The 23000-nt window shown below is 55.9% G+C and overlaps 1 protein-coding gene across 1 annotated transcript; it reads left to right on the top strand.

The window, feature by feature from the left end:
• Nucleotides 1–1610: 1610 nt before the first annotated feature.
• On the top strand, nt 1611–21310 carry SLC4A1 (solute carrier family 4 member 1 (Diego blood group)). Its single transcript, XM_023191382.1, has 20 exons — nt 1611–1764; nt 6785–6867; nt 6994–7084; nt 8071–8132; nt 8902–9082; nt 9178–9313; nt 9787–9910; nt 10166–10250; nt 10403–10584; nt 11128–11338; nt 11571–11783; nt 11962–12110; nt 12232–12426; nt 13883–14056; nt 14430–14519; nt 15067–15233; nt 16340–16593; nt 18117–18286; nt 18373–18546; nt 19166–21310. Exons 2-20 carry the CDS (start codon nt 6853–6855, stop codon nt 19244–19246), a joined length of 2754 nt encoding a protein of 917 aa, XP_023047150.1. The 5' UTR covers nt 1611–1764; nt 6785–6852; the 3' UTR covers nt 19247–21310.
• The last annotated feature ends 1690 nt before the right edge of the window (nt 21311–23000 follow it).

The raw sequence follows: 23000 nt of genomic DNA, 5'->3' as shown, positions 1-23000 counted from the left end.
GCACCTCCAGCCCCCTTTGGCCAGGGCCAATCTCTGTTCCTGACTGGCACGAAGGCCTGGGTAGCGGGAGGGGCTCAGATCCGGTGGAACACCAGCTGTCCAGGCCGATTACCAGGTCGGAGTGCCCGCTCTGGCTTCACCAGCCCAGAGGCCTTGGGCAAGTCACTTCTCTCCTCTTGCTGCCCTTTCTCTGTGAGAGATGAAAAAACATCGTAAACAGTGTTGTCCTCAGATGGGCTTAGAGAGCTTGGCAAGATAGCGCACGTGAAGCCCCCGCATGGTGCGCTGCACGGGGCAGGTGCTGGTCTGTTGGGCATTCCTTTTCCTGGGAAAGCCTCTCTGTGGTTTGTTTCCTCCTCTGTGAAGTGGGAGGTTTGTAGGAATCCAGCGTGACCACAAGGTGAAGGCCTCAGCATAGTTCCTAGAACCGAGGTCCCCCATAAACCTGAGGATTCTGCCTCAGGGTCTGAGTCCCTGCCCTTTTCTCTCTCCACAGGACTCAGCCCCTGCCAGGCTTGTGGTGGAGACAGTGAATGGTCTTGTAGTGGCGGGATTTGCCCACCTCTGTGTCCCTGTGTTTCAGTCTCTTCTGCTTGAGTCTGAACTTCAGGCTGGTGGCCACAGAAGCCAACACTCTCACTTTACAGATGAGAAAACGGAAGCCTGGAGAGGGCCAGGGACTTGCCCAGGTTCCCACAGCCAGTCCACGCCGGAGCTGCGCTAGGACACCCTCCTCTCTGTGCCCAGAGCGATGGCCACAACACCCCTTTCTATCTGCTTGAAAACTCCTCTTCATTCCTCCCGATCTGTACTCATCTTTCAGTCTCTGCCTCTTTAGCAACCAGAGCCTATGAAGAGGTGACCAGGCCCCGGTTACTCCCCGGAGCAGAGAAACTGGAGGTGTAGGGGTGGGAACTGAAGGGGAGGGGCATGGCAGGGGCCGAGAATGTGGCTGCTCTGGCCAGGGGGCCTGAGCCAGGCTGCCTACAGAGGAGCCAGTATGCCCAGACATTAGGGCTTTGTGAGTTGAAGAGTTCCGCGTGGGGATGGTTGTTTTGTTGAGCTGACATTGTTTCAGGTTGACTGAATGTCAGTGTCTTGGTGTCCAGGAGCCAGCTCTTTAGAGCCAGCCAGGGTCTTGGGGAGAATGTGGCTGGGGCATCCTAGTCTGGATCAAGGAGGGGAGGGGGCTGCCCGTGCCCCGTGAGCGCTGAGCAGGTCCTTGAGGAGAAGACTGCAGAGGAGGAGTGAGTCCTAGCGTGGATACCAAGAGAGGCGAGAGGAACAGGCGCCCCTGCACCTTGGGGCCAAAGTAGAAGGGCCTGGCCAGAGTGGAGGATGGACAGAGGCAGGACAGGGACCTCTGGAGGCTGGTGCCTTCCTGCCAGGGCACTGGGAGCCCTGAGGACACAGCAATCAAACCTTCGTCCCCAAAGGAAGAGCCAAGAGAACCCTGGGGACCAGGAGGGCCCCAGGAGGACTTGGGGACTCGCCAGGCGGGTGGGGTGGGCCAGACTCACAGCTGTCCAGATGTGGGTAAGAGATAACTCTGTTTACTGGGCACCCAGGGGGAGCAGGGCGGGGGGTGGGAAGGGGCTCCCAGGGCCAGTGGGGCGGGCAGATTAGGAGGCGGGGGCATGAGTCAGGGGTTTGCGAGCTGCCCCTGGGGCGCTGGTGCTGTCAGAACGAGTGGGAACGTAGCTGGTCGCAGAGGGCACCAGCGGCTACAGGACTTCACCGAGGGACCCTGAGGCTCGTGAGCAGGTGGGCAGGGCAGGGAGGGGCTGGGGATGGTCCTTTGGTGCCTGCTCTGAGGGTTTCTGCAGGTGCCCAGCCTGAATCTATGCCCAGGTGGGCAAGGCTCCTGACCTCCAAGGGGATGCAGGTGGGTAAGGTGAGAATGTTACCAGGCGCATGTTGCCCCTAAGGGAACAGGCCCATTGGCACCTGAAAAGAGGAGGGTGGCAGGTGGCCAACGGCAGCAGTAGTGTGTGTGGCTCTGGCGTGTGTGTTGCTGGGGGTATCTGATCCCTTCCAGGTATGGGCCCTTGTCAGCTTGTTGGATCCCGCAGGCTCAGGTCTCATCCACCTCAGACTCCTTCCTTCCTAACAGGGGTCCTCAGGCCACCCCATCTCCCACCTAGGAGGCAGGATGTCAGATGACACAGTCTCCCCTTTGGGACACTTCCGGGGTCCACCTGGGGCACCCGACTCCATGCCCAGCGTGGTCAGTATTGGAGGGAACTGCAGAGCCTCCTACCACGTGAGAAGCTTAAAATACTTAGCTCAGGCTAATTCCATGGGAACTGAGGGCAAATCAGAGGGGAAATGAAGATGGCAAGTCTGACTATCACCCCAGCAGCAGGGATGATGACAGCAAACATTTTCATAGAGCTCCTTATATGCCAGGCACTGTTCTAAGCCCCTTACAGATGTAAACTTCCTTAATGCTTACAACAGGTCTATGAGGTGGGCATCATTATTATCACTCCCATTTTACTCATGAGAAAACTGAGGCACAGAGAGTTGAAGTCACTTGCAGTTAGTAAACGGCAGGGCTGGGCTTTGAACCCAGGCAGTCTGACTACAGAGTCCGTGACCTTAACCACTAACTCTAAACCAGCTAACAGTTGTTTTGTTGGAGGTAACTCAGCGTAGTGCTTAGGGATGTGGCTGGAGTCAGGTAGTCCAGGTTGTAACCTGCCTCTGATACCTACCTGCTGGGTGGCTGAAGCAGGTAAATGTCTCTGAACCTCAGCTTTCACATCTGTAGAATGGACTAATGACATTACTCTACTTCCTCTTAGAATCTCCAAACCACTTCACAGAGAGCTTTGGGGATTCTAAGAGTTAAGGCAGTAAGGTTCTTTGTGCAGTTCAGGCTGATTACACAAACGTGGTGCAACACCGTTAGGAAGCTGTCCCTGTCATCTGGTCAACCCCTTCCCCACTGTGTCATCCCAGCTGTGCTATACCTTCTAGGTTCAGCTGTCCCGCTCACCCTTATCTGGCCAGGTGTTTGGTACACTTCCAAACTTGGGGCAGCGGTCTGGGTCCAGGCCCTTATCAGTGCTAGGCAGCACAAGGCCTGCAGCTGGGGGTTGGCCGGGCTGGCGGGTGGCAATCCGGGTCATGGGCGCGCCCTGTAAGTCTCCAGCTGAGCTCAAGGCACCCCCGTTTTCCCCTCTTCTTTCTCACTGATGTCTCAGAACCCTGGCGGGAAGGCACTCCCATTGTACAGATGGGGTGACTGAGGCCTACAGGCTAGAAGCTGCCCAAGGCCCTTCAGCCAGTCAGTGGAAGAGAGGCAGCCTGGACCTCTGGATTCTCCAGCTCTGAGGGCCCCTCTGACCGTTCCAGTCCTCAGATGGGCAACCAAGGCCACAGTCCCAGCCCCATGGGTGGGACTTTTAGTAGCTAAGGATTAGACATCCTGGAGACCACTCAGGATCTGAGGTCTAAGAAGGTACATAGGCAAGTCCAGAGAAGGAAGAAAGTGAATAAAGATGGAAGAAAAAGAGAGAGGAACTTTGGGAGAAGCAGAGAGGGAGGAGGAAAAAGGGAGAGAGAGAAGAGGTGGGTGATCAGGGTCCTCAGGAGCAAAGCCAAGCCCTGCAGTAGGGACTACTTCATCCTCAGGTCCAGGACCCCTCCCCCGCACCCCGTCACTTGCCCCACCTGCCAAGGCAGGGGCCTCTCCCATTCTCCAGTCTGGTGAGACCCAGTAATCCCCTCCCTAGCCCCAGGACTGCAGGGTCACCCATTCCTCAGAAAGAAGGGTCTCTGCACATCCCTTTCCTTCTTTTCCCTTTTTTTTTTTTTTGAGATGGAGTCACAATCTCAGCTCACTGCAACCTCTGCCTCCCTGGTTCGAGGGATTCTCCTGCCTCAGCCTCCCAAGTAGCTGGTATTACAGGCATGTGCCACCATGCCTGGCTAATTTTTGTGTTTTCAGTAGAAACGGGGCTCACCATGTTGGCCAGGCTCCCTGCCCCATGCCCTCACGTGGCATTTTCCCACCTTGCTCAGCCCACCTGTGCAGCTCCATCCAGCCATGCCTCACACCTGGGCTCCCAGACCTTCAAATCTCACTTGTGCTTTTAGGCTACACCAGTGACCCCTCCTCCAGTGACTCCACCCACCGGGTGCTGCAAATGCATCCTGCTCTTCCTCCTGCCATACAGATCCTTGGCACTCAGCACATTCGGCCCCCGGGGTCCACATCACCTCGGAAGCACTGAGGCTGCCCTGTGTTCCCATTTGCCTCCTTATCAGGGCTAGGAGCTTCCCCAGCGTAGGGATAGGCCTTGTTCAGCTCAGCACACCCTCCCACCAGCCCCCAGTGCTCAGCACTCCCTCCCACCAGCCCCCAGTGCTCAGCACCCCCTCCCACAGCCCCCAGTGCTCAACACAATGCCAGGCACGGACTGGGAACCTTTGTTGAACCGACCCAATTCCCTGTCACCACAATGCCCTGTGCTGTAGTGGGTGAGGGGGGAAAGGAGTCCCCTCCACACCCAGTCTGGGGCCACCTTAGGTGACCCCTGTCTTCCCCTTGGACCTGCCCTCACATTCCTGGGGAGGGCACACCTTTCTCTCTGCTAGGGACACAACTGAGAAAACTGAGACCCGGAGCTCAGAGGCCTCTTGCCTGGGACCTAGTCATCCTGGCTCCCCAGTCCCAGAGCCCCAACCCTGCAATAGGGAGCCATTCTTACAGTCATTCGATAAATGTTTATTGAGTACCTACTATGTGACAGCCACTCTGCTAGGAGCGGGGAATTTTGTAGGGATTGAGACGTATAGGGTCTTTGCACTCAGGTGGCTTCCCTTCCAGAAGCATTGTCAGACAATATGAGCACAAATCAATCAAGAAACCACGTATTGGTTTTTTTGTTTTGTTTTGTTTTGTTTTTCTTCTGAGAGAGTCTCACTCTGTCATCTAGGCTGGAGTGCAGTAGTGGCATCTTGGCTCACTGCAACCTCTGCCTCCCAGGCTTAGACAATCCTCCCACCTCAGTATTTCAAGTAGCTGGGACTACAGGTATGCGTCACCACACTCAGCTAATTTTTGTATTTTTGTAGACACATGGTTTCACTATGTTGCCCAACTGGTCCCGGACTCCTGAGCTCAAGCAATCTGCCCACCTCAGCCTCCCAAAATGTTAGGATTCCAGGTGTCAGCCACCACGTCCAACCAAGAAACCATTTAAAAATTAGTCAGGCATGGTGGTGTGTGCCTGTGGTCCCAGCTACTCTGGTGACTGAAGTGGGAGGATCACTTAAGTCCAGGAGTTTGAGGCTGCTGTGAACTGTAATTATGCCACTGAATTCCAGCCTGGGTAACAGGGGGAGACCCTCTCTCAAAAAAAGAAAAAAGAGGAAGAAATCAGCAGCCCAGGCTGAGATAGTGAGACCCTGTTTTACATACAATTTTTTTTTTAATTAGCTGGGCACTGTGGCATGCCTATAATTCCAGTTACTCGGGAGGCTGAGTCAGGAGGATCCCCTGGGCCCAGGAGTTCAAGGTTGCAGTGAACTATGATCATACCACTGCACTCTAAGCCTGGGTGACAGTGAGACTCTGTCTCAAAAAAGAAAAGAGAGAGAGAGAGAAAGGAAGGAGGGAGGGAGGGAGGGAGGAAGGCAGGAAGGAAGGAAGGAAGGAAAGAAGGAAGGAAGGAAGGAAGAAAGAAAGAAAGGAAGGAAGAAAAAGAAACCAGAAGATGACAGATTGGGGGCCAGATGCGGTGGCTCACACCTGTAATCCCAGCACTTTGGGAGGCCGAGGCGGGCTGATCACAAGGTCAGGAGATCAAGACATCCTGGCTACCATGGTGAAACCCCGTCTCTACTAAAAATACAAAAAAATTAACCGGGCACGGTGGCAGGTGCCTGTAGCCCCAGCTACTTGGGAGGCTGAGGCAGGAGAAAGGCGTGAACCCGGGAGGCGGAGCTTGCAGTGAGCCAAGATCACGCCAGTGCATTCCAGCCTGAGCAACAGAGCAAGACTCTGTCTCAAAAAAAAAAAAAAAAAAACAAGGTGACAGAGTGACAGATTGGGTCAAGGTGGTGGTCAGGGAGGGCCTCTGAAGAGGAGACATTTGAGCTGAGATGTGAGAAGGGCTGAGGTGTTATGGGGAGGGTGTCCGGGATACGGACGGCTGGATATGCAAAGGCCCTGGGACAGGAAAGGGCTTAGTGAGTTCTAGGAACCACAGGAGGCCAATAGGCTATGGGGGGAGAGAGCAAGAGAGACGGAGTGCAAGATGGGGTCAGGGAAAGAAGCAGGACCACATCGTCCAGACCTGCGGACCACTCCCAAGGATGCTGCAGCCCATGCCCAGTAAGCAGCAGCTATTTCTGAGAGAAGAGCATGTGTTTAGAGCCCCTCAGGGGAGCTAAGCCCTCTGAAGAAGGGACCGGCATGTCCCCTGGCATTGGCTGAGTCCCAGGGATGGGTAAGAAAAGAAGCCAGGTGAAGACTAGAGAATGAAGGAGGGAGATGGACCTGAGGGTCACCTGCCCATCTTCCCCAAACATCTTTCACTGGTGCCAGACAGACTTACCTCTTCCCTGCACTGCCCGTCTCTCCTGGCCCCTGCTCACCTACCCTCACACCTGTAAATCCAGCTCGTTCTCCCGTTCCCTCCACACTTCCTTCCTCTGACCCTACCACCTCCAACACGTAGATCCCCTACACCGACATGTGGCCTCCTCTGGAGGAGGACCAGGAGATCCTGGGGTGCCCTGTGCCCCACTCAGCCTGTGCCCTCTGCTGCAGGGACCCGCGGTGCGGGTTATGCTGGGGGCTCGGATCACCGTGGACAACTGGACACTCAGGACCACGCCATGGAGGAGCTGCAGGTGGGTGTTCCCTGGCATCAGCAGCGCTCCCACCTGGAGGCTCTGGGGACCCCGGCCCTAGACTCCTATTTTCATCGGGGGTGGAAGAGCCCCTCACAGCCCAGCCTCAATGGCCGCTTCCCACAGGATGATTATGAAGATGTGTTGGAGGAGAATCTGGAGCTGGAGGAATATGAAGACCCAGGCGTCCTCAAGCCCCAGGTGGAAGAGCCGGCAGGTAAGCCCCTCTCCCTCCCTCTGCTGGGAGCCCTAGACAGGGACAGGAGGGGCACTTGTCCTTTCCCCTTCTCCACAGTCCTCCTTCCAAGCCCCATGGGCTGTTCTCCCCTCAATTCTGGCTGATTGAAGGATAAACAGAGTTTTGTTTGAAATGATCACAGGAGGTGACTGGGAGAGCAGGGGCAGTCACCCATCCAGTGCTCCTGCAATGTGAGAGGGGTGGGCAGCCCGTTTAGGACAAGGGTGTGAGCCCACATGCCATCTGTGCCCATCCAATGCCAGCTTCCAGGCAAGAAACTGGGCTTGTTCTTGGGGAAAGAGGTGCTGAGAAATGAGGGGCTTGTGGGGACCCTCCTGGGTGGAAAGACACCAGGAACCACCCTGCCTTCCCTGGTCTGTCCAAGGTTTTAGGTGGGGAGCCCCAAGCAGGGCCTGTTTACTGTCAACAGGACTTAAGTGCTGGAGATTGGGATTAAAGTTAAGAGGCCCCTCTCGGAAATGAGGGCTGGGGGTGGGAGGGGCGGGAATATAAGGGGCTGACCCACCCTGGTGCCTGAGCTCAGTGAGACACTGCACGGATGCTGATGGGCTCACTGAGGCAGGTGGGAAAAGAGACTGGCCTCAGAGGTGGAAGGGGAGGGAGGAGGTCCTAGGAGGATCCTGAAAATTGCCACTCAGGGCTCTGCAGTCACCTTGGAGAAGTCCCTTCACTTCATCACTGCAGAGGGGCTAGGCCTCCCTGGCTGAGTCCCGGGGGTCCTCGACAAGGCTCAGATGGGGAGCCCAAGGCTAGGCCCAGCACAGGTGTGGGGAGCCCCATCCGCTGAGTGGCCAGTGTGGGATGGGGCACCAGAGGCCCAGCCCAGGGCCATTGGGAAGGAGGGGGCATCCGCCCATGCCTAGGTCACTGAGGCTCACGGTGGATCGTGAAGAGCCTCAGGTGGGGGACAGGCAGGTCAATACTAACCGACCTCCGGTTTTCAGCTCACGACACCGAGGCAACAGCCACAGACTACCACACCACATCGCACCCGGGTACCCACGAGGTGAGGATCCCAGCCTCCCCCATTCTCTCCCATGCTGCCTTTGGGGTCCACCATTTGACCCGGGAAGAGAGGAGCAAGGGGATAGAGGCAGCTTCAGACTGGGGGAGACCCTGCAGCTGATAGAGGAGTGACGGTCCCAGGAAATAGGTGGGAGGGATGCCCCACTGACAGGGAGGCCTGGGCCCCCTTCCAGAAGCACCCTGGGCAGGGATAACCTGATTGACAAGAGCTGAGTCCCTAGGCCCTCAGGCCCTGACTGGGCTGTTGGGCTTCACTGGGGAAGCACAGAATTAAAGACTTGCTCCCCTCTGCCCAGGCCCCTCAGGTCTCCACTGAGCACCGAACTATCTAGCTGGTTAGGAATTTGGGCCGGCCCTCAGCTATGGCCCTTGGAGCAACCACCTGGCCCCAGGGACATGCTGAGGCACAATCACGAACAATCTTAGAGGCTGGAGACTGACCCAATGACTCCAAAGTCCCCTTTAGCCTCAGCCTGCCAGGCCTCTGCTTCCCACTCCTTTCCCTCCCCAGTGGCCTCTCCAGCATCCCTTTGGGTCAGGGTTCTCCAAATGCCTTCTCAAATGGGGTGAGGGCCTGGCCAGGAAGTTGGGAGATAGGGGAATGGTGTGAGCCATATCTACCCATATCTACGGACCCTTGAGCACAGGGATCCAAGCCTCACAAGCACAAGCCTCTCTCGAGAGCGGCTGAGCACCCACTATGCCCTGGACTATACCTGACGGACTAATTCAGGCGCATGGGGCCACAGGTCTATGTGGAGCTACAGGAGCTGGTGATGGATGAAAAGAACCAGGAACTGAGATGGATGGAGGTGGCGCGCTGGGTGCGACTGGAGGAGAACCTGGGGGAGAACGGGGCCTGGGGCCGCCCACACCTCTCTCACCTCACCTTCTGGAGCCTTCTAGAGTTGCACAAAGTCTTCACCAAGGGTGAGCCTCCTGGGTCCTTCTGGGCCCCCTGCAGGTGAGACTTGTTGTGTGGGACTATGGCCCAGCCTCCCAGCTCACTCTTCCACTGCCTGCAGGTACCGTCCTCCTGGACCTGCAAGAGACCTCCCTGGCTGGAGTGGCCAACCAACTGCTAGACAGGTTTATCTTTGAGGACCAGATCCGGCCTCAGGACCGAGAGGAGCTGCTCCGGGTCCTGCTGCTCAAACACAGGTGCCCCTGCCTGCCAGGGCCTGGATTCCATATTCAGTGGGCCCACTTCCCCAGCCCACTTGCCCCAAGTTCTCCCCAGGGATCCAGGTGGCCCTACCCTCACCAAGCAAGGGCTCACTTTCCTCCACTATGGCTCCCATCTCTGACACCTTGAAAGGGGTGGCCATGTCCTATGCTCAGAGTTGGGGGCTGCTGGTCCCCAGGAGGGCAGACCTGCAAGGCCCTTTCCTCTAGCCATTCTTTTGATCCTGCCTCATCATTCCAGAGGCCACCCACTTACATCTACAAGGTACTTGAAGAGGAGGCTCTGATTCTCCTTCCATCCCAGGGTCTCTCTGGTCTGGTCTGGGAAGTCCCAGATGTCTACCCTTGATGTCTACCCCCGTCCCTTGATGTTGGCCCTTGATCCCTCCCACTACTGATAGCTCGGCCTGAACAGCTTACTCAGCCCATGTCCCCTGTACGTCCTGCAGCCATGCCGGAGAGCTGGAGGCCCTGGGGGGTGTGAAGCCTGCGGTCCTGACGCGCTCTGGGGATCCTTCACAGCCTCTGCTCCCTCAACACTCCTCACTGGAGACACAGCTCTTCTGTGAGCAGGTGCGTCAGTCACATGGTCAGGGCCAGGGTGGGGCACGGAGAGAGCTTCCTCAAACGCCAGCAGAGGTCCTGAAAAACCCACCACAAGCAGGGGACCAGAAGTACTCCTGCAACTGGGGTGTGCCAGGAGAGTTGGGAAGCCCCCAACCTGAACACGGTGGGAAGTGAGAATGGGAAGGGGAGGAAGGGGAGGATGCTCAGGTCTCTCAGGTCAGAGTGGCCCGAGGACTCCTGTCACCACCCTCCTTCCCACAGGGAGATGGGGGCACAGAAGGACACTCGCCTTCTGGAATTCTGGAAAAGATTCCCCCAGATTCAGAGGCCACACTGGTGCTAGTGGGTAAGAACAGGCATCTCTACCCTCAGCCCTCCACACCCCTTGTGTCCTGGCTCAGCCTGTCTTTCCCTCAGCCTGGACCCCCGCAGCCCCACCTCTTCAGCACACCCACCCTGGGCTCCTCGGCCTGGCCTGATCTTCTGGTCCCCTAACAGGCCGAGCCACCTTCCTGCAGCGGCCAGTGCTGGGCTTCGTGAGGCTGCAGGAGGCAGCGGAGCTGGAGGCAGTGGAGCAGCCCATGCCTGTGCGCTTCCTCTTTGTGTTGCTGGGACCTGAGGACCCCCACATTGATTACACTCAGCTCGGCCGGGCTACTGCCACCCTCATGTCAGAGAGAGTGAGGAAGGGCCGGAGAGGGCTGGGCTGGGGGAGCTTGGGAGCTGGGTGGTGGCTGAGGCCTGCTCTCCAACCTGACCTGGGTTACTTTAGGTTCACTGGTTTGACCCATTCAGCCTAATCCAGCTGCTGCTGTGCTACCTGACAGGGGAAGTCGGGTGTGTGCAGTCTGGCCCAGCTCTGCCTGCTCCGGCCTGGTCTCATCTGGTTGGCTTTGGCCTGGCTTAGTCTAGTCCAGCCCACTCTGACCTGATTCCACCTGGTCAGGTCTGGCTTGGTCAGGCTTAGTTAGCTCTAGTTTCGTCTAGTCTGCTTAACCCACCAGGTTAGCTTAGTTCCTTCTTTCCCCACCCAGGGCCCCTGTCTGTCTCCCCAGAGCCCTTTCTTAGTGGAGAGAAGGGGTGGGAGTGGACAGGAAAAGCAGTTCCTGGCAATGGGAGCTGCTGCCTGAGGGGGTTCTGGTCCCTGGAGGCCCTGACTTCGGACTCCTGGGTCCTTTCCCTCCGTAGGTCCAGACAGCCCTGACCCTGTCTCCTGCCCCTAGGTGTTCCGCATGGATGCCTACATGGCGCAGAGCCGAGGGGAGCTGCTGCGCTCCCTGGAGGGCTTCCTGGACTGCAGCCTAGTGCTGCCTCCCATCGACGCCCCCTCCGAGCAGGCACTGCTCAGTCTGGTGCCTGTGCAGAGGGAGCTACTTCGAAGACGCTACCAGCCCAGCCCTGCCAAGCCAGACTCCAGCTTCTACAAGGGCCTAGGTACCTGCCCTTCCCAGCCGAGGCTTTTTGAGCCCTCACCAACTCCCAGACACCTCAGCGTAGCCTCTGTCTCCCATCACACGTCCCTCTCTCACCGCTCCCTATGCCCACATTTCCCAGCCTTCTTGGCCACCCCATTCCAATCAGACAATCTCCCCTACACCCTCCAGTCCCCTTTCCCCTCACCTCCTCCAGCTGCTCCCTCTGACCATGCTCTTATCCTCCACCACAGACTTAAATGGGGGCCTAGGGGGCCCCGGGGGCCCAGACGATCCTCTGCAGCAGACAGGCCAGCTCTTCGGGGGCCTGGTGCGTGACATCCGGCGCCGCTACCCCTATTACCTGAGTGACATCACAGATGCATTCAGCCCCCAGGTCCTGGCTGCCGTCATCTTCATCTACTTTGCTGCCCTGTCACCTGCCATCACATTCGGTGGCCTCCTGGGTCAGTGCCAATACTTGTCTCCCTAACTCTCGCTTCTGATCCTCTGGCCTCTGTCTCAGCCCCAACTTCTGACTCTTTCTGACCCGCCAGACCCCTGCATCAGCCTGCCCATGACCTGCTCTATGGGCCCCTGGAAATGATCTTCTGACCTTGAGCCCACTGTGACCTCTACCCACAGGAGAAAAGACCGGGAACCAGATAGGAGTGTCGGAGCTGCTGATCTCCACGGCAGTGCAGGGCATTCTCTTCGCCCTGCTGGGGGCTCAGCCCCTGCTTGTGGTTGGCTTCTCAGGACCCCTGCTGGTGTTTGAAGAAGCCTTCTTCTCGGTAGCTCTGTCCTTGCCCCACTGACCTGACCCTGTCATGTCCCCCGCCCCACCTGCCTGATGCACGGTGCCTTGCCCCAAGGCCCCCTTTGTCCGACCGAATTCTTCTGACCACCCTGCAGTTCTGTGAGAGCAACGGTCTAGAGTACATCGTGGGCCGTGTGTGGATCGGCTTCTGGCTCATCCTGCTGGTGGTGCTGGTGGTGGCCTTCGAGGGTAGCTTTCTGGTCCGCTTCATCTCCCGCTATACCCAGGAGATCTTCTCCTTCCTCATCTCCCTCATCTTCATCTATGAGACCTTCTCCAAGCTGATCAAGGTGGGGGCCTATGGGGATGTTAATGCACACGGGAGGTTGTGTATAAGACCGAGACCCTGACTGGGCGTGAGGGTTCACGCCTATAATCCCAGAACTTTGGGAGGCTGAGGCGGGTGGATCACCCGAGGGCAGGAGTTCAAGACCAACCTGGCCAACATAGTGAAACCCCATCTCTATTAAAAATACAAAAATCAGCCAGGTGGGGTGGCGGGCACCTGTAATCCCAGCTACTCGGGAGGCTGAGGCCGAAGAATCGCTTGAACCCAGGAGGTGGATGTTGCAGTGAACCGAGATTGTGCCACTGCACTCCAGCCTGGGCAACAGAGCAAAACTCTGTCTCAAAAAAAAAGACTGAGCCATTGTGTCCTCGCACATGTGTCTGTGCAGCATTTGTGTGGCTTTGCTTTCACCTGTGTACATAACCATGTGACTGTGCATATGACTGTGGCAACATGTGTGTCTGTGTCTGTGTAGTCACACATCTGCACACAGGACTGTGCAGCTGTGTTGACTGTGACCACATATGTGTTGGCACCTGCTGCTGCCTGTGGAAAGCATTCTTGCTGAGGCATGAGAGGGTGCCTCTGCGTGCCCATGTCCAGTTCATGACCACACATGATGTGAGCAATGGGTAAGTATGGGCGTGACCCAGCATGTGAAAGTACATGCACAGTGAGAGCAAGGGGGACTCTGGAGCCTCTGAAGTCCCCCACTCCCTCCCCTGCACTTGTCCTCAAGAACTGCAGGGCTTGTGGATAGAGTGCCCACCCATTTGGCTTGCCTCCTGTCATCTTAAGGTCTGCTTGCATCTGTACCTGCATTTTATATGGAAGAAGGGTGGGCCCTATGTGTTGTCCCCTGATTCTGTCAGATGGAGGGTCTTTCTGTGTCCAGGTCTTTTAACCCCTTGTTGGAAACTTCCCTGACCCTTGTTTCCTGACCTCCAGCCTTCTCATGTCTCCCAGGTCCTGGGTGTGCATGTGTGCTCACACACACATGCATTGCCTTCCATGGCCCTCCCTGCCCAAACCTGGGCGTCTTCATTCCTGAAAACCAAGCTGTAGAATCCCATTTATCCTCTGTTTCCATGTCAATTGAGGAAGAAGACAGATGGATGGATGGATGAATAGATGGATAATGGATGGATGCATGAATGATTGATGGATAATGAGTGGATGGATGATGGATGGATGAATGGATGGATAAATGGGTGGATGGATAGATGATAGGTAGGTGGATGGATGGGTAGATGGATAATGAATGGATGGATGAATAATCAATGGAAGATCAATGAATAATGGATGGATGAATGATGAATGGGTGGATAAATGGATGGATGATGAATTAATAGATGACTGGATGCATGGATGGTAGTGCTGGATAGAGTTAGCTGGTGGTACTTTCCAGCCCAAGCCAAGGCTGGGAGGGAACAGAATGCCTTGGTTTTCTGCTGCAGATCTTCCAGGACCACCCACTACAGAAGACTTATGACTACAATGTGTTGATGGTGCCCAAACCTCAGGGCCCCCTGCCCAACACAGCCCTCCTCTCCCTTGTGCTCATGGCTGGTACTTTCTTCTTTGCTGTGATGCTGCGCAAGTTCAAGAACAGCTCCTACTTCCCTGGCAAGGTCAGCACACCCTCCTCACTTGTCCTTACCAATACTGCCCTATCCCAGCCCAAAGCCCCCCACTCCAAATTCCCCAGTGCCCTTAGCTTCCCTTCTTTTTCAGATTCCCATTCCCAATTCCAACCTCCCCTGGCCCTATCCTTACCTAGGGTTTCACTGAGGGCAAGCCCCTCCCACTTTTGTGGCATGCCCAGCCTGAGAACTGCTGGGGGATAAAGAAAGGAGGCAGATATAGCTGAGGTGCAGGACAGGGCATTAGATGTTCATGGATCCCCTGGAAGAGTAGGGCCCCCTGGGTGAATATAGGACAGGAAGGTGGCAGGAGGTGGGGAGTGACTGGGCTCTGACCACTGGTCCTTTCACCTGTCCCCAGCTGCGCCGGGTCATCGGGGACTTTGGGGTCCCCATCTCCATCCTGATCATGGTCCTGGTGGATTTCTTCATTGAGGATACCTACACCCAGGTGACCCCTCCTCCCAGCCCTCAGACCATGATACCCCCCAGGTCCTCATTTCCACCCCCTAGCATGCCCCTTCCCTAGAATAGCTTTCCCCAACCTGAAGCCAGCTGAGACTACCTCTATCCCATCCATGCCTCCTCTGGGAGTCCCTGGTGCTTCTCACAGCCCCAGAGGACCCCTGTGGCCAAAGCAAGGGGCTGGGCCAAGTTTCTACCTTCATTCCTTAACCCAGAGCAGTAGGAATAGGTATTATTTGGAGTCAAGCAGATCTAGGCATGAATCCCAGCTCTGCCATTAAATAGCTGTGTGATGTGGGGCAAGCTACATAGCCTCTCTGATTCTCTTTCCTCATCTGTAAAGTGGGGAACAAGCAGATGGATGTAAAGGGATTAGTGTAATGATTAGGTACAGAGCAAGTGCTCAATATAAGTAAGTTCCCGAGTGCTGCCAACCTAACTGCCCAACCCCCAGGACCCGACCCTGGCTCCTCCTCTCCCACCCTTCCCCATCCTCCTGCCCTTGGCATTCTTACCTGCTACCCCTCCCACAGAAACTCTCAGTGCCTGATGGCTTCAAGGTGTCCAACTCCTCAGCCCGGGGCTGGGTCATCCACCCGCTGGGCTTGCGTTCCCGCTTTCCCATCTGGATGATGTTTGCCTCTGCCCTGCCTGCTCTGCTGGTCTTCATCCTCATATTCCTGGAGTCTCAGATCACCACGTGAGAGACAGGGTGGGGGCTGGGCCTGGGAGGGTGGGAGGCAGGGACCTTTCCCTGGCATTCTCCCAGGCAGGCAAGAGACCCAGGACTGCAAGCTAGTCCCTGTGGGTGTGTGCCCCTCCCAACTAGCAGGACTAGTGAAAAGCCAGGGGTAGTTCCAGGTTTTGTGGGACCTGAGGTTGTATAATTTGGAGAGCTCTTTTTAAGAAAAAAAAAAAAATGTGGCCGGGCACAGTGGCTCACACCTGTAATCCCAGCACTTTGGCAGGTCGAGGCGGGTGGATGACCTGAGGTCAAGAGTTTGAGACCAGCTTGGCTAACATGGTAAAACCCTGTTTCTACTAAAAATACAAAAAATTAGCCAGGCATGAGCCTGTAATCCCAGCTACTCGGGAGGCTGAGGCAGGAGAATCGCTTGAACCCAGGAGGTGGAGGTTGCAGTGAGCCAAGATCTCACCATTGCACTCCAACTTGGGCAACGAGAGCAAAACTTCATCTCAAAAAAAAAAAACGCCAGGCGAGGTGGCTCACATCTGTAATTGTAGCACTTTGGGAGGCCAAGACAGGGGGATCACGAAGTCAGTAGTTTGAGACCAGCCTGGCTAATGTGGTGAAACCCCATTTCTACTAAAAATACAAAAATTAGCCGGTGTGGTGGTACGCGCCTGTAGTCCCAGCATCTTGGGAGGCTGAAACAGGAGAATCATTTGAACCCAGGAGGCGGAGGTTGCAGTGAGCCAAGATCACACCATTGCACTCCAGCCTGGGTGACAGAGCAAGACTCTAGAAAAAGAAAGAAAAAGAAAAAAAATGCAAAATGACAACTATAAAGTTAGGTGCTGGATCTTGGAGAGGCGTGTACAAGCAAAGCTCCCTGAAGCTGAAGCTTCATTGCCTGCGAATCAGCCTTGAATGTTGTGAAGACATTTCTGCTCTTAAGAGTCTGGATTCTCAAGATGGGACGGGAGGGAGGGGAGCAAGGAACTCAAAGAGGGAGGGGCACAGAAGAAAAAACTAGGCTACAAGGACACCAAATATGGAAAAGGAAGGGTAGGTGGAGGGGGCAGGGGAGAACCCTGCTTACACCTCGCCTTCCCCTACCGCAGGCTGATTGTCAGCAAACCCGAGCGCAAGATGGTCAAGGGCTCCGGCTTCCACCTGGACCTGCTGCTGGTAGTGGGCATGGGCGGGGTGGCTGCCCTCTTTGGGATGCCCTGGCTCAGCGCCACCACTGTGCGTTCCGTCACCCATGCCAACGCCCTCACTGTCATGGGCAAAGCCAGCACCCCAGGGGCTGCAGCCCAGATCCAGGAGGTCAAAGAGCAGCGGATCAGTGGACTCCTGGTCTCTGTGCTTGTGGGTGAGTGAAAGCTGGGTCGGGTCTCCACCATCCTCCTGCCCCCCACCCCCGGCCCCTTCCCCTACCCCTTCAGACCCAGCACCTCCTCCAGCCTCTCCCATCCTGCACCACTTTCCCACATCTCCCCAGCATCCCCTACTCAAACGAGGGGATCCTGGAGGAAAGGCAAAGGCACTGGGCTGGGCGTCTGAGCAGGGAGGAAGGGGGCTCCACTCCCGAGGCCTTCTCCAGACCAGATCCCACCTTCTGACTTATCCAACAGAAGTCCAGTGAACCGTGGGTTCTAGCCCTGCCCTGTTGCTAACCCAGTGTTCCTCCTTGTCTCTGGGTCTCAGTTTCCCTGTCTGCACAGTTGGAGGGTTCATCAGATGTTCCCAAGTTCTCTTCCAACTCAGCTGCTCCATGACTGATACAAGGGGCGGTGCTCTAGGCATAGTCTAGGGATGTGGGGGGGAAGAAAGAAGGGTCACTGGGGTTGATTTCAGTTCTGGAGCAGCCAAGAGTCGAGCTGGCTTCAGTGTGGGCAGTGCCATGGTTGCAGATGGAGAGGTCAGGGAAAATTCTTAAAGGAGGCAAAGTTGATGGTATTCTGGACTGGGGTGAGGAGAAAGGTGTGTGTCTTTGACCTCTGTGACCCTAATTAGGTTAAGGGAGTGGGCTTACATCAGGTAGGCAGGACTTTGACTGCCTGCCAGCTGTGTGGCCTTAGGCAGGTTGTTTACCTCTCTGAGCCTGTTTCCTCATCTGTAAAATTGGGGTAATACCTATAAAAAGGACCGATAGAGGCTGGGGGTGGTGGCTCCCGCCTGTAATCCCAGCAGTTTCGGAGGCTGAGGCAGGTGGGTCACCTGAGGTCAGGAGTTGGAGACCACCCTGTCCAACATGGTGAAACCATGTCTCTTCTAAAATTACAAAATTAGCCAGGCGTGGTGGTGCACGCTTGTAATCCCAGCTACTTGGGAGGCTGAGGCAGGAGAATTGCTTGAACCAGGGAGGCGGAGGTTGGAGTGAGCTGAGATTGCGCCACTGCACTCCAGCCTGGGCGACAGAGCGAGACTCCGTCTAAAAAAAAAGGACTCATAGGAATGGTTCCAGGCCAGGCGTGGGATCCCAACACTTTGGGAGGCCAAGGCAGGAGAATCACTTGAGCCCAGGAGTTCAAGACTAGCCTGGGCAACATAGTGAGACCTTGTCTCTACTAAAAATTAAAAAAAAAAAAAAAAAATGAGCCAGGTGTGGTAGTATGTGCCTGTAGTACCAGCAACTAGGGAGACTGAGGTGGGAGGATCACTTGAGACCAAGTGAGGTCAAGTCTGTTGTGAGCCGAGATCTCACCACTGCACTCTGGCCTGGATGACAGAGCAAGACCTTGTCTCAAAAAAAAAAAAAAAAAAGAAAAGAAAAGAAAAAAAAACGGCTCCATATGGTGCCTGTGTTTTATTCCCAGCCCCAGATAGGGGCCTGACCCCCACTGGTGCCAGGCCTCAGGCAACCTGGGCTGAGAGTATGTGGCTCCCCCACAGGCCTGTCCATCCTCATGGAGCCCATCCTGTCCCGCATTCCCCTGGCTGTACTGTTTGGCATCTTCCTCTACATGGGGGTCACATCGCTCAGCGGCATCCAGCTTTTTGACCGCATCTTGCTTCTGCTCAAGCCATCCAAGTACCACCCAGATGTGCCCTACATCAAGCGGGTACAGGACCCTTTTCTGACTGCCCAGCCTGGGGTGGTGGAGGGTGCCGGGGCGTGATAGGCACTGACCCCAGTCTCCCCCTGCAGGTGAAGACCTGGCGCATGCACTTGTTCACGGGCATCCAGATCATCTGCCTGGCAGTGCTATGGGTGGTGAAGTCCACGCCGGCCTCCCTGGCCCTGCCCTTCGCCCTCATCCTCACTGTGCCTCTGCGGCGCGTCCTGCTGCCACTCATCTTCAGGAACCTGGAGCTTCAGTGTGTGAGTGGCTGCCTGGGCCTGGGGCACAAGAGCTGGGAGCATGTAAGGGGTGCATCTCAGAACTAGGGCAGGCAGGACAGCATCATGGGTAAAGTCTGGGGCTAGGGCTGGTGTCCAGGTTCTGGCCTGCCGTGTCCTAGTATATGATCTGGAGTACAGGGCCTCGTTTCTCTGTGCCTTCATTTTGCTCACCTGTAAAGGAGGGGAATGATGGCATGGCTGGGGAGTGTCAAGAGGCAGACAGGGTGTGCTGGGGGTGAGCTGGACCCCTGAGCAGCAAGTCCTGCCGTCTTCTGAGTCATTTGGGACAGAGTCACTCCTCTAATAGGATTTTTCCACAGTGTGACTCAGGTCACTGTGGGGCTGCCCTGGTGAAGAGGTCCCCTGCTCACCCTCTGCAGGCCCTCCCCTGCCAGGGTCCACATCCCCAGCGTTGCCTCCCACTTTGACAACTACTTATTTAGGCCAGTCCTAGTGGCTGGGGTGATAAAACAGGAGTGACCCAAGGTTCAAGACAGCCAGACACTCTCCTAATTCCAGAGATGCCTCTCGTGCCTAGGGAGGGCTCTTCTGGACCCAGAGTCTCTCACCCTGTCTCTCTCCTGTCCCTCCCCTCCAGCTGGATGCCGATGATGCCAAGGCAACCTTTGATGAGGAGGAAGGTCGAGATGAATACGACGAAGTGGCGATGCCTGTGTGAGGGGCGGGCCCAGGCCCTAGACCCTCCCCCCACCATTCCATGTCCCCACTTTCCCAGGAAAAGCAGAAGTTCATGGGCTCCTCATGGACTCCAGGCTCCTCCTGGAGCAGCAGCTGAGGTCACAGGGCTGTGGGTGGGGAAGGAAGGGGTGTCCAGGAGACCTTCCACAAAGGGTAGCCTGGCTTTTCTGGCTGGAGACGGCCGACAGGGCCCACATTAGGGGGTCTGCTCCACAGTCCCTCCTGTTGCCACACTTTCAATGGGGACCCTGTGCTGGAAGACTTAGATCTGAGCCCTCCCTCTTCCCACCTCAGGCAGGGGTAGAAGCAAAGGCAAGAGGTGGGTGGGCAGGTGGGGTGCTTGCTGTGTGACCTTGGGCAAGTCCCTTGACCTTTCCGGCCTATACTTCCTTTTCTGTAAAATGGGTATATAGATGATAATACCCACATTACAGGATGGTTACTGAGGACCAAAGATACATGTAAAATAGGGCTTTGTAAACTCCACAAGGACTGTTCTACAGCAGTCGTCATTTGTCTTTGAACATACCCGAGGTCCCATAGCTGGGATTTGAACTGGGCTGTGCAGCTGGAATTTGAACCAGGCCTTCTGACTTCGAGGTCTGAGCTCTGTCCTCTGTCAGTCATGCGTCCACCTTCCGTTCCCCTGTGAATCCTCCCTTCCCCACTCTGCTCCCAGCCCCTTCCTTGAGACCCTCTTCTCTGGGCCCAGAGAGAGGCATCCTGGCGAGGGCAAGGTACAGGTGAGGATGATCCGGGGATCGGGCCTGGGACTCAGGTCCCCTGTGTTTGGTTCCTCCCTCCAAACACTCATGAGTTCACTCATTCATTCATTCCACAACATTTACTGAAGGCCCCGGAGTCAGTGGACTCCAAGGGGACTGAGACAAGCCCTGCCCTGGGGTGGGGGTGGGGGGCAAGGTACAGTCAGTACTAGATTTGGATAGGGAGTTGGAGAGGGTGGGAAGGTAGAGGCGGGACAGGGAGGGGGTTTGTAATTTATTAATTGTGTATTTTCTAAGAGTTTTCATCTTACTTTGGCTTCACACACAGCTCCAGGCCCCTCATTTGAGACCCACTATCCTCAACCCCATCTAGATTGAATCTTGGGGAGAGCCCAGATCTGACCAATTGGGGTAGGAGACAGCAGGCTGGCCAGAACATGGGCAAATTTATTTTTTTATAAAACAAAAAGATAAAAAGAGTTGAAAGACGTGGAAGTGGTGAGAGAGGGGGAAACAGAATCAGGGAGTGGTAGAAAAGAGAGGAGGTAGACTGGCGCAGTGGCTAATGTTTATAATCCCAGCACTTTGGGAGGCCAAGGTGGGTGGATCGTTTAAAGGCAGGAGTTCCAGACCAGCCTGGCCAACATGGTGAAACCCCGTTTCTACTAAAAATACAAAAATTAGCCGGGTGTCATGACAAGCACCTGTAATCCCAGCTACTCGGGAGGCTGAGGCAAGAGAATCACCTGAACCCAGGAGGCGGAGGTTGCAGTGAGCCAAGATTGCACCACTGCACTCCAGCCTGGGCAATAGAGCAAGACCTTGTCTCAGAAAAAAAAAAAAAAAAGAGAGAGAAGGAAACATCAGCCTTCAGCCTTGGGGCCACAGACTCAATATGTGTGTGTGGTGGGGTTCTAGCCCGACATAGGGGATCATTATTTATGCCTCCCAGGCTAGCTGAATCCATGGGGGGCTCTCCAGGTGTCCCTGAAAGCTGACACCCACCTTTCACCACTTCACCATGCTACAGCTCAGTTTTCTCATCTGTCAAGTGGGGATGATAATGGGACCTACCTTGCAGGGTTGTTATAAGGATTAAAGGAGACAGTGCAAGAAAAGGCTTTGGTTGGTGAAGAGCCAACCTCGGAGGGGAGCTGCTGGGATCTTTATCTTGATTGGGATGTCCCTGTCTCCCCCTCCCCTTGCTCCTTGAACATGACCAAGGAAAGTGAAAAACAAAAATTTTTCACTCGGCTGCACCCTTCCCCTTGATGCCTGGGAGTAGGTTTTGCCAATAAATGTATCTGTGTTGGAGTGGCTGCCTTGCCTGCATTCCCCTTCCCAGAGGCGGGGATTCCGGGGGTCTTGGCTGAACTAGGTGGGCATGGTGTGAGTGGCACAGGCCTGGCACAGGGCTGCATCTGTGTGGCAAGGGGAGCCAGGCTGAAGTGTGACCCTGAGCCCTAGGGTGGGAGGCCAGCCCCCAGAGAGGGGCTAGGGATCAAGAGATGAGATTATGCTCTGAGACTCCTTCCTCTCTCTAATAAGCAAGACCTGTGGGGGTGGGAGGACGGGCTGTAAGGGGACCTTGCCCCCTGCCCCTTGTACTTGTGAGCCCCCAATTCCCTTTAGAACAGTGGGCCCCTTACCAGGAAGCTGGACAACCCCTTTGACAGAGATGACCAGAGAAGGAAACAGAGGCCCCAAGAGGGCGCATGGCCACACAGGCACAGGGTCTCCTGGCCAGCTTTCTGCTTACCCTCACCCTGGTCCCCTACCCCCAACCACTTCCAGCAATTCTAGGGTGCTGTTGGGCTAGATGTCCCCCACTCCAGGAGAGGAGGGTGCCGGGACTGGACATCTGCCCTCCCCAGACTTCCAATGAGAGGTCAGTGCAGGGCTGGGCCACCTGGCTTCCTGCCCTGGATCTATATTTACTGCCTATCCCCAGCTGACCCCTCCCAGACTGTCCAGGGCAGCTGCCAAAGGGCCAGAGAGCTAACTCTGCCAGTGGAGAGCCGCCCCAGTGTCCACCTCCCACACATAGCAGCTGCAGATCCCCACAGCACTGGCCCTGTCCCCAGGGCTCGCCAGACCCCCCATTCCCCACCTGCATGTACCCAGAAGTCAGGCTATGAGACAAGCTTGCAGAGAGCTCAGGCCTCAGGCATCCCCAGGCCTCTTCCACAGGCTGGCTGTGCAGCCTGGGACAAGCCAGTCCCCTCTCTGGGCCTCCCTTTTCTGCCGGGCTAATTCTTTCTGGCAGATCCTTTCCATCGCCTGGAGAAGGATCCTTTCCATTCTTCTCCAGCTCATCATATCTGGACTTTGGGAAATAAATGCTGCCTCAATTTGGAAGACCACTTCCTGCTCCTGCCAAGGGTTAAGCATGTTTTTAATTGCAATTCTGAAACAGTACCTGGAGCTCGCGCAGCAGGGGAGGCTGGGACCCTGGCCAGAATCCATAGGGCATTGCTACTCAGTGGGGCTCTGGGACCAGCAGCAGTGCCATTTCTAGGGAGCTTGCCAGTAATCCAGGAGCTCAGGCCCTGCCCCAGAATTGAGAAATAAGAATCTGCATTTTAGCCAGATCCCCAGGTGATGTCCAGCATGGGAAGCTGGGCCTTAAGAACAGATAGCCAGGGAGCAGGGCGAGGGTGTGCAGACCTCATGCTTCTGCTTGTCCATCCCACTCCTCCCACCCTTAGAGAAGATTCAGAGGCCTCCTTGAGGGGGTAGAGGGGGCCTGGGGTGGGGGCGGGGTATCAGGGCAAAGAGAGAGCGGCTGGATCACAGTCTGCCTAATTCCCCTTGTACTGCACCTCAGACCCCAAATAGCTTGGGCCAGGAAGGCGTTAGGGAAATGTGGGGGACACAGGAATTCCCCCGACTGACTTCCTGCCTGGCTAGAGGCCTCACACTACCCCAATTTCCTGTACCTCACATGATCTCCCATCCCCCAACACACACACACACAGACACGCGCGCGCACACACACAGACACGCGCA

The sequence above is a fragment of the Piliocolobus tephrosceles genome, chromosome 16 (genome assembly GCF_002776525.5).
Source record: "Piliocolobus tephrosceles isolate RC106 chromosome 16, ASM277652v3, whole genome shotgun sequence".
In the NCBI taxonomy this organism is placed as follows: Eukaryota; Metazoa; Chordata; class Mammalia; order Primates; family Cercopithecidae; genus Piliocolobus; species Piliocolobus tephrosceles.
Note: the sequence above shows the minus strand (reverse complement) of the source record. Positions and strands in the feature narration are given on the sequence as shown.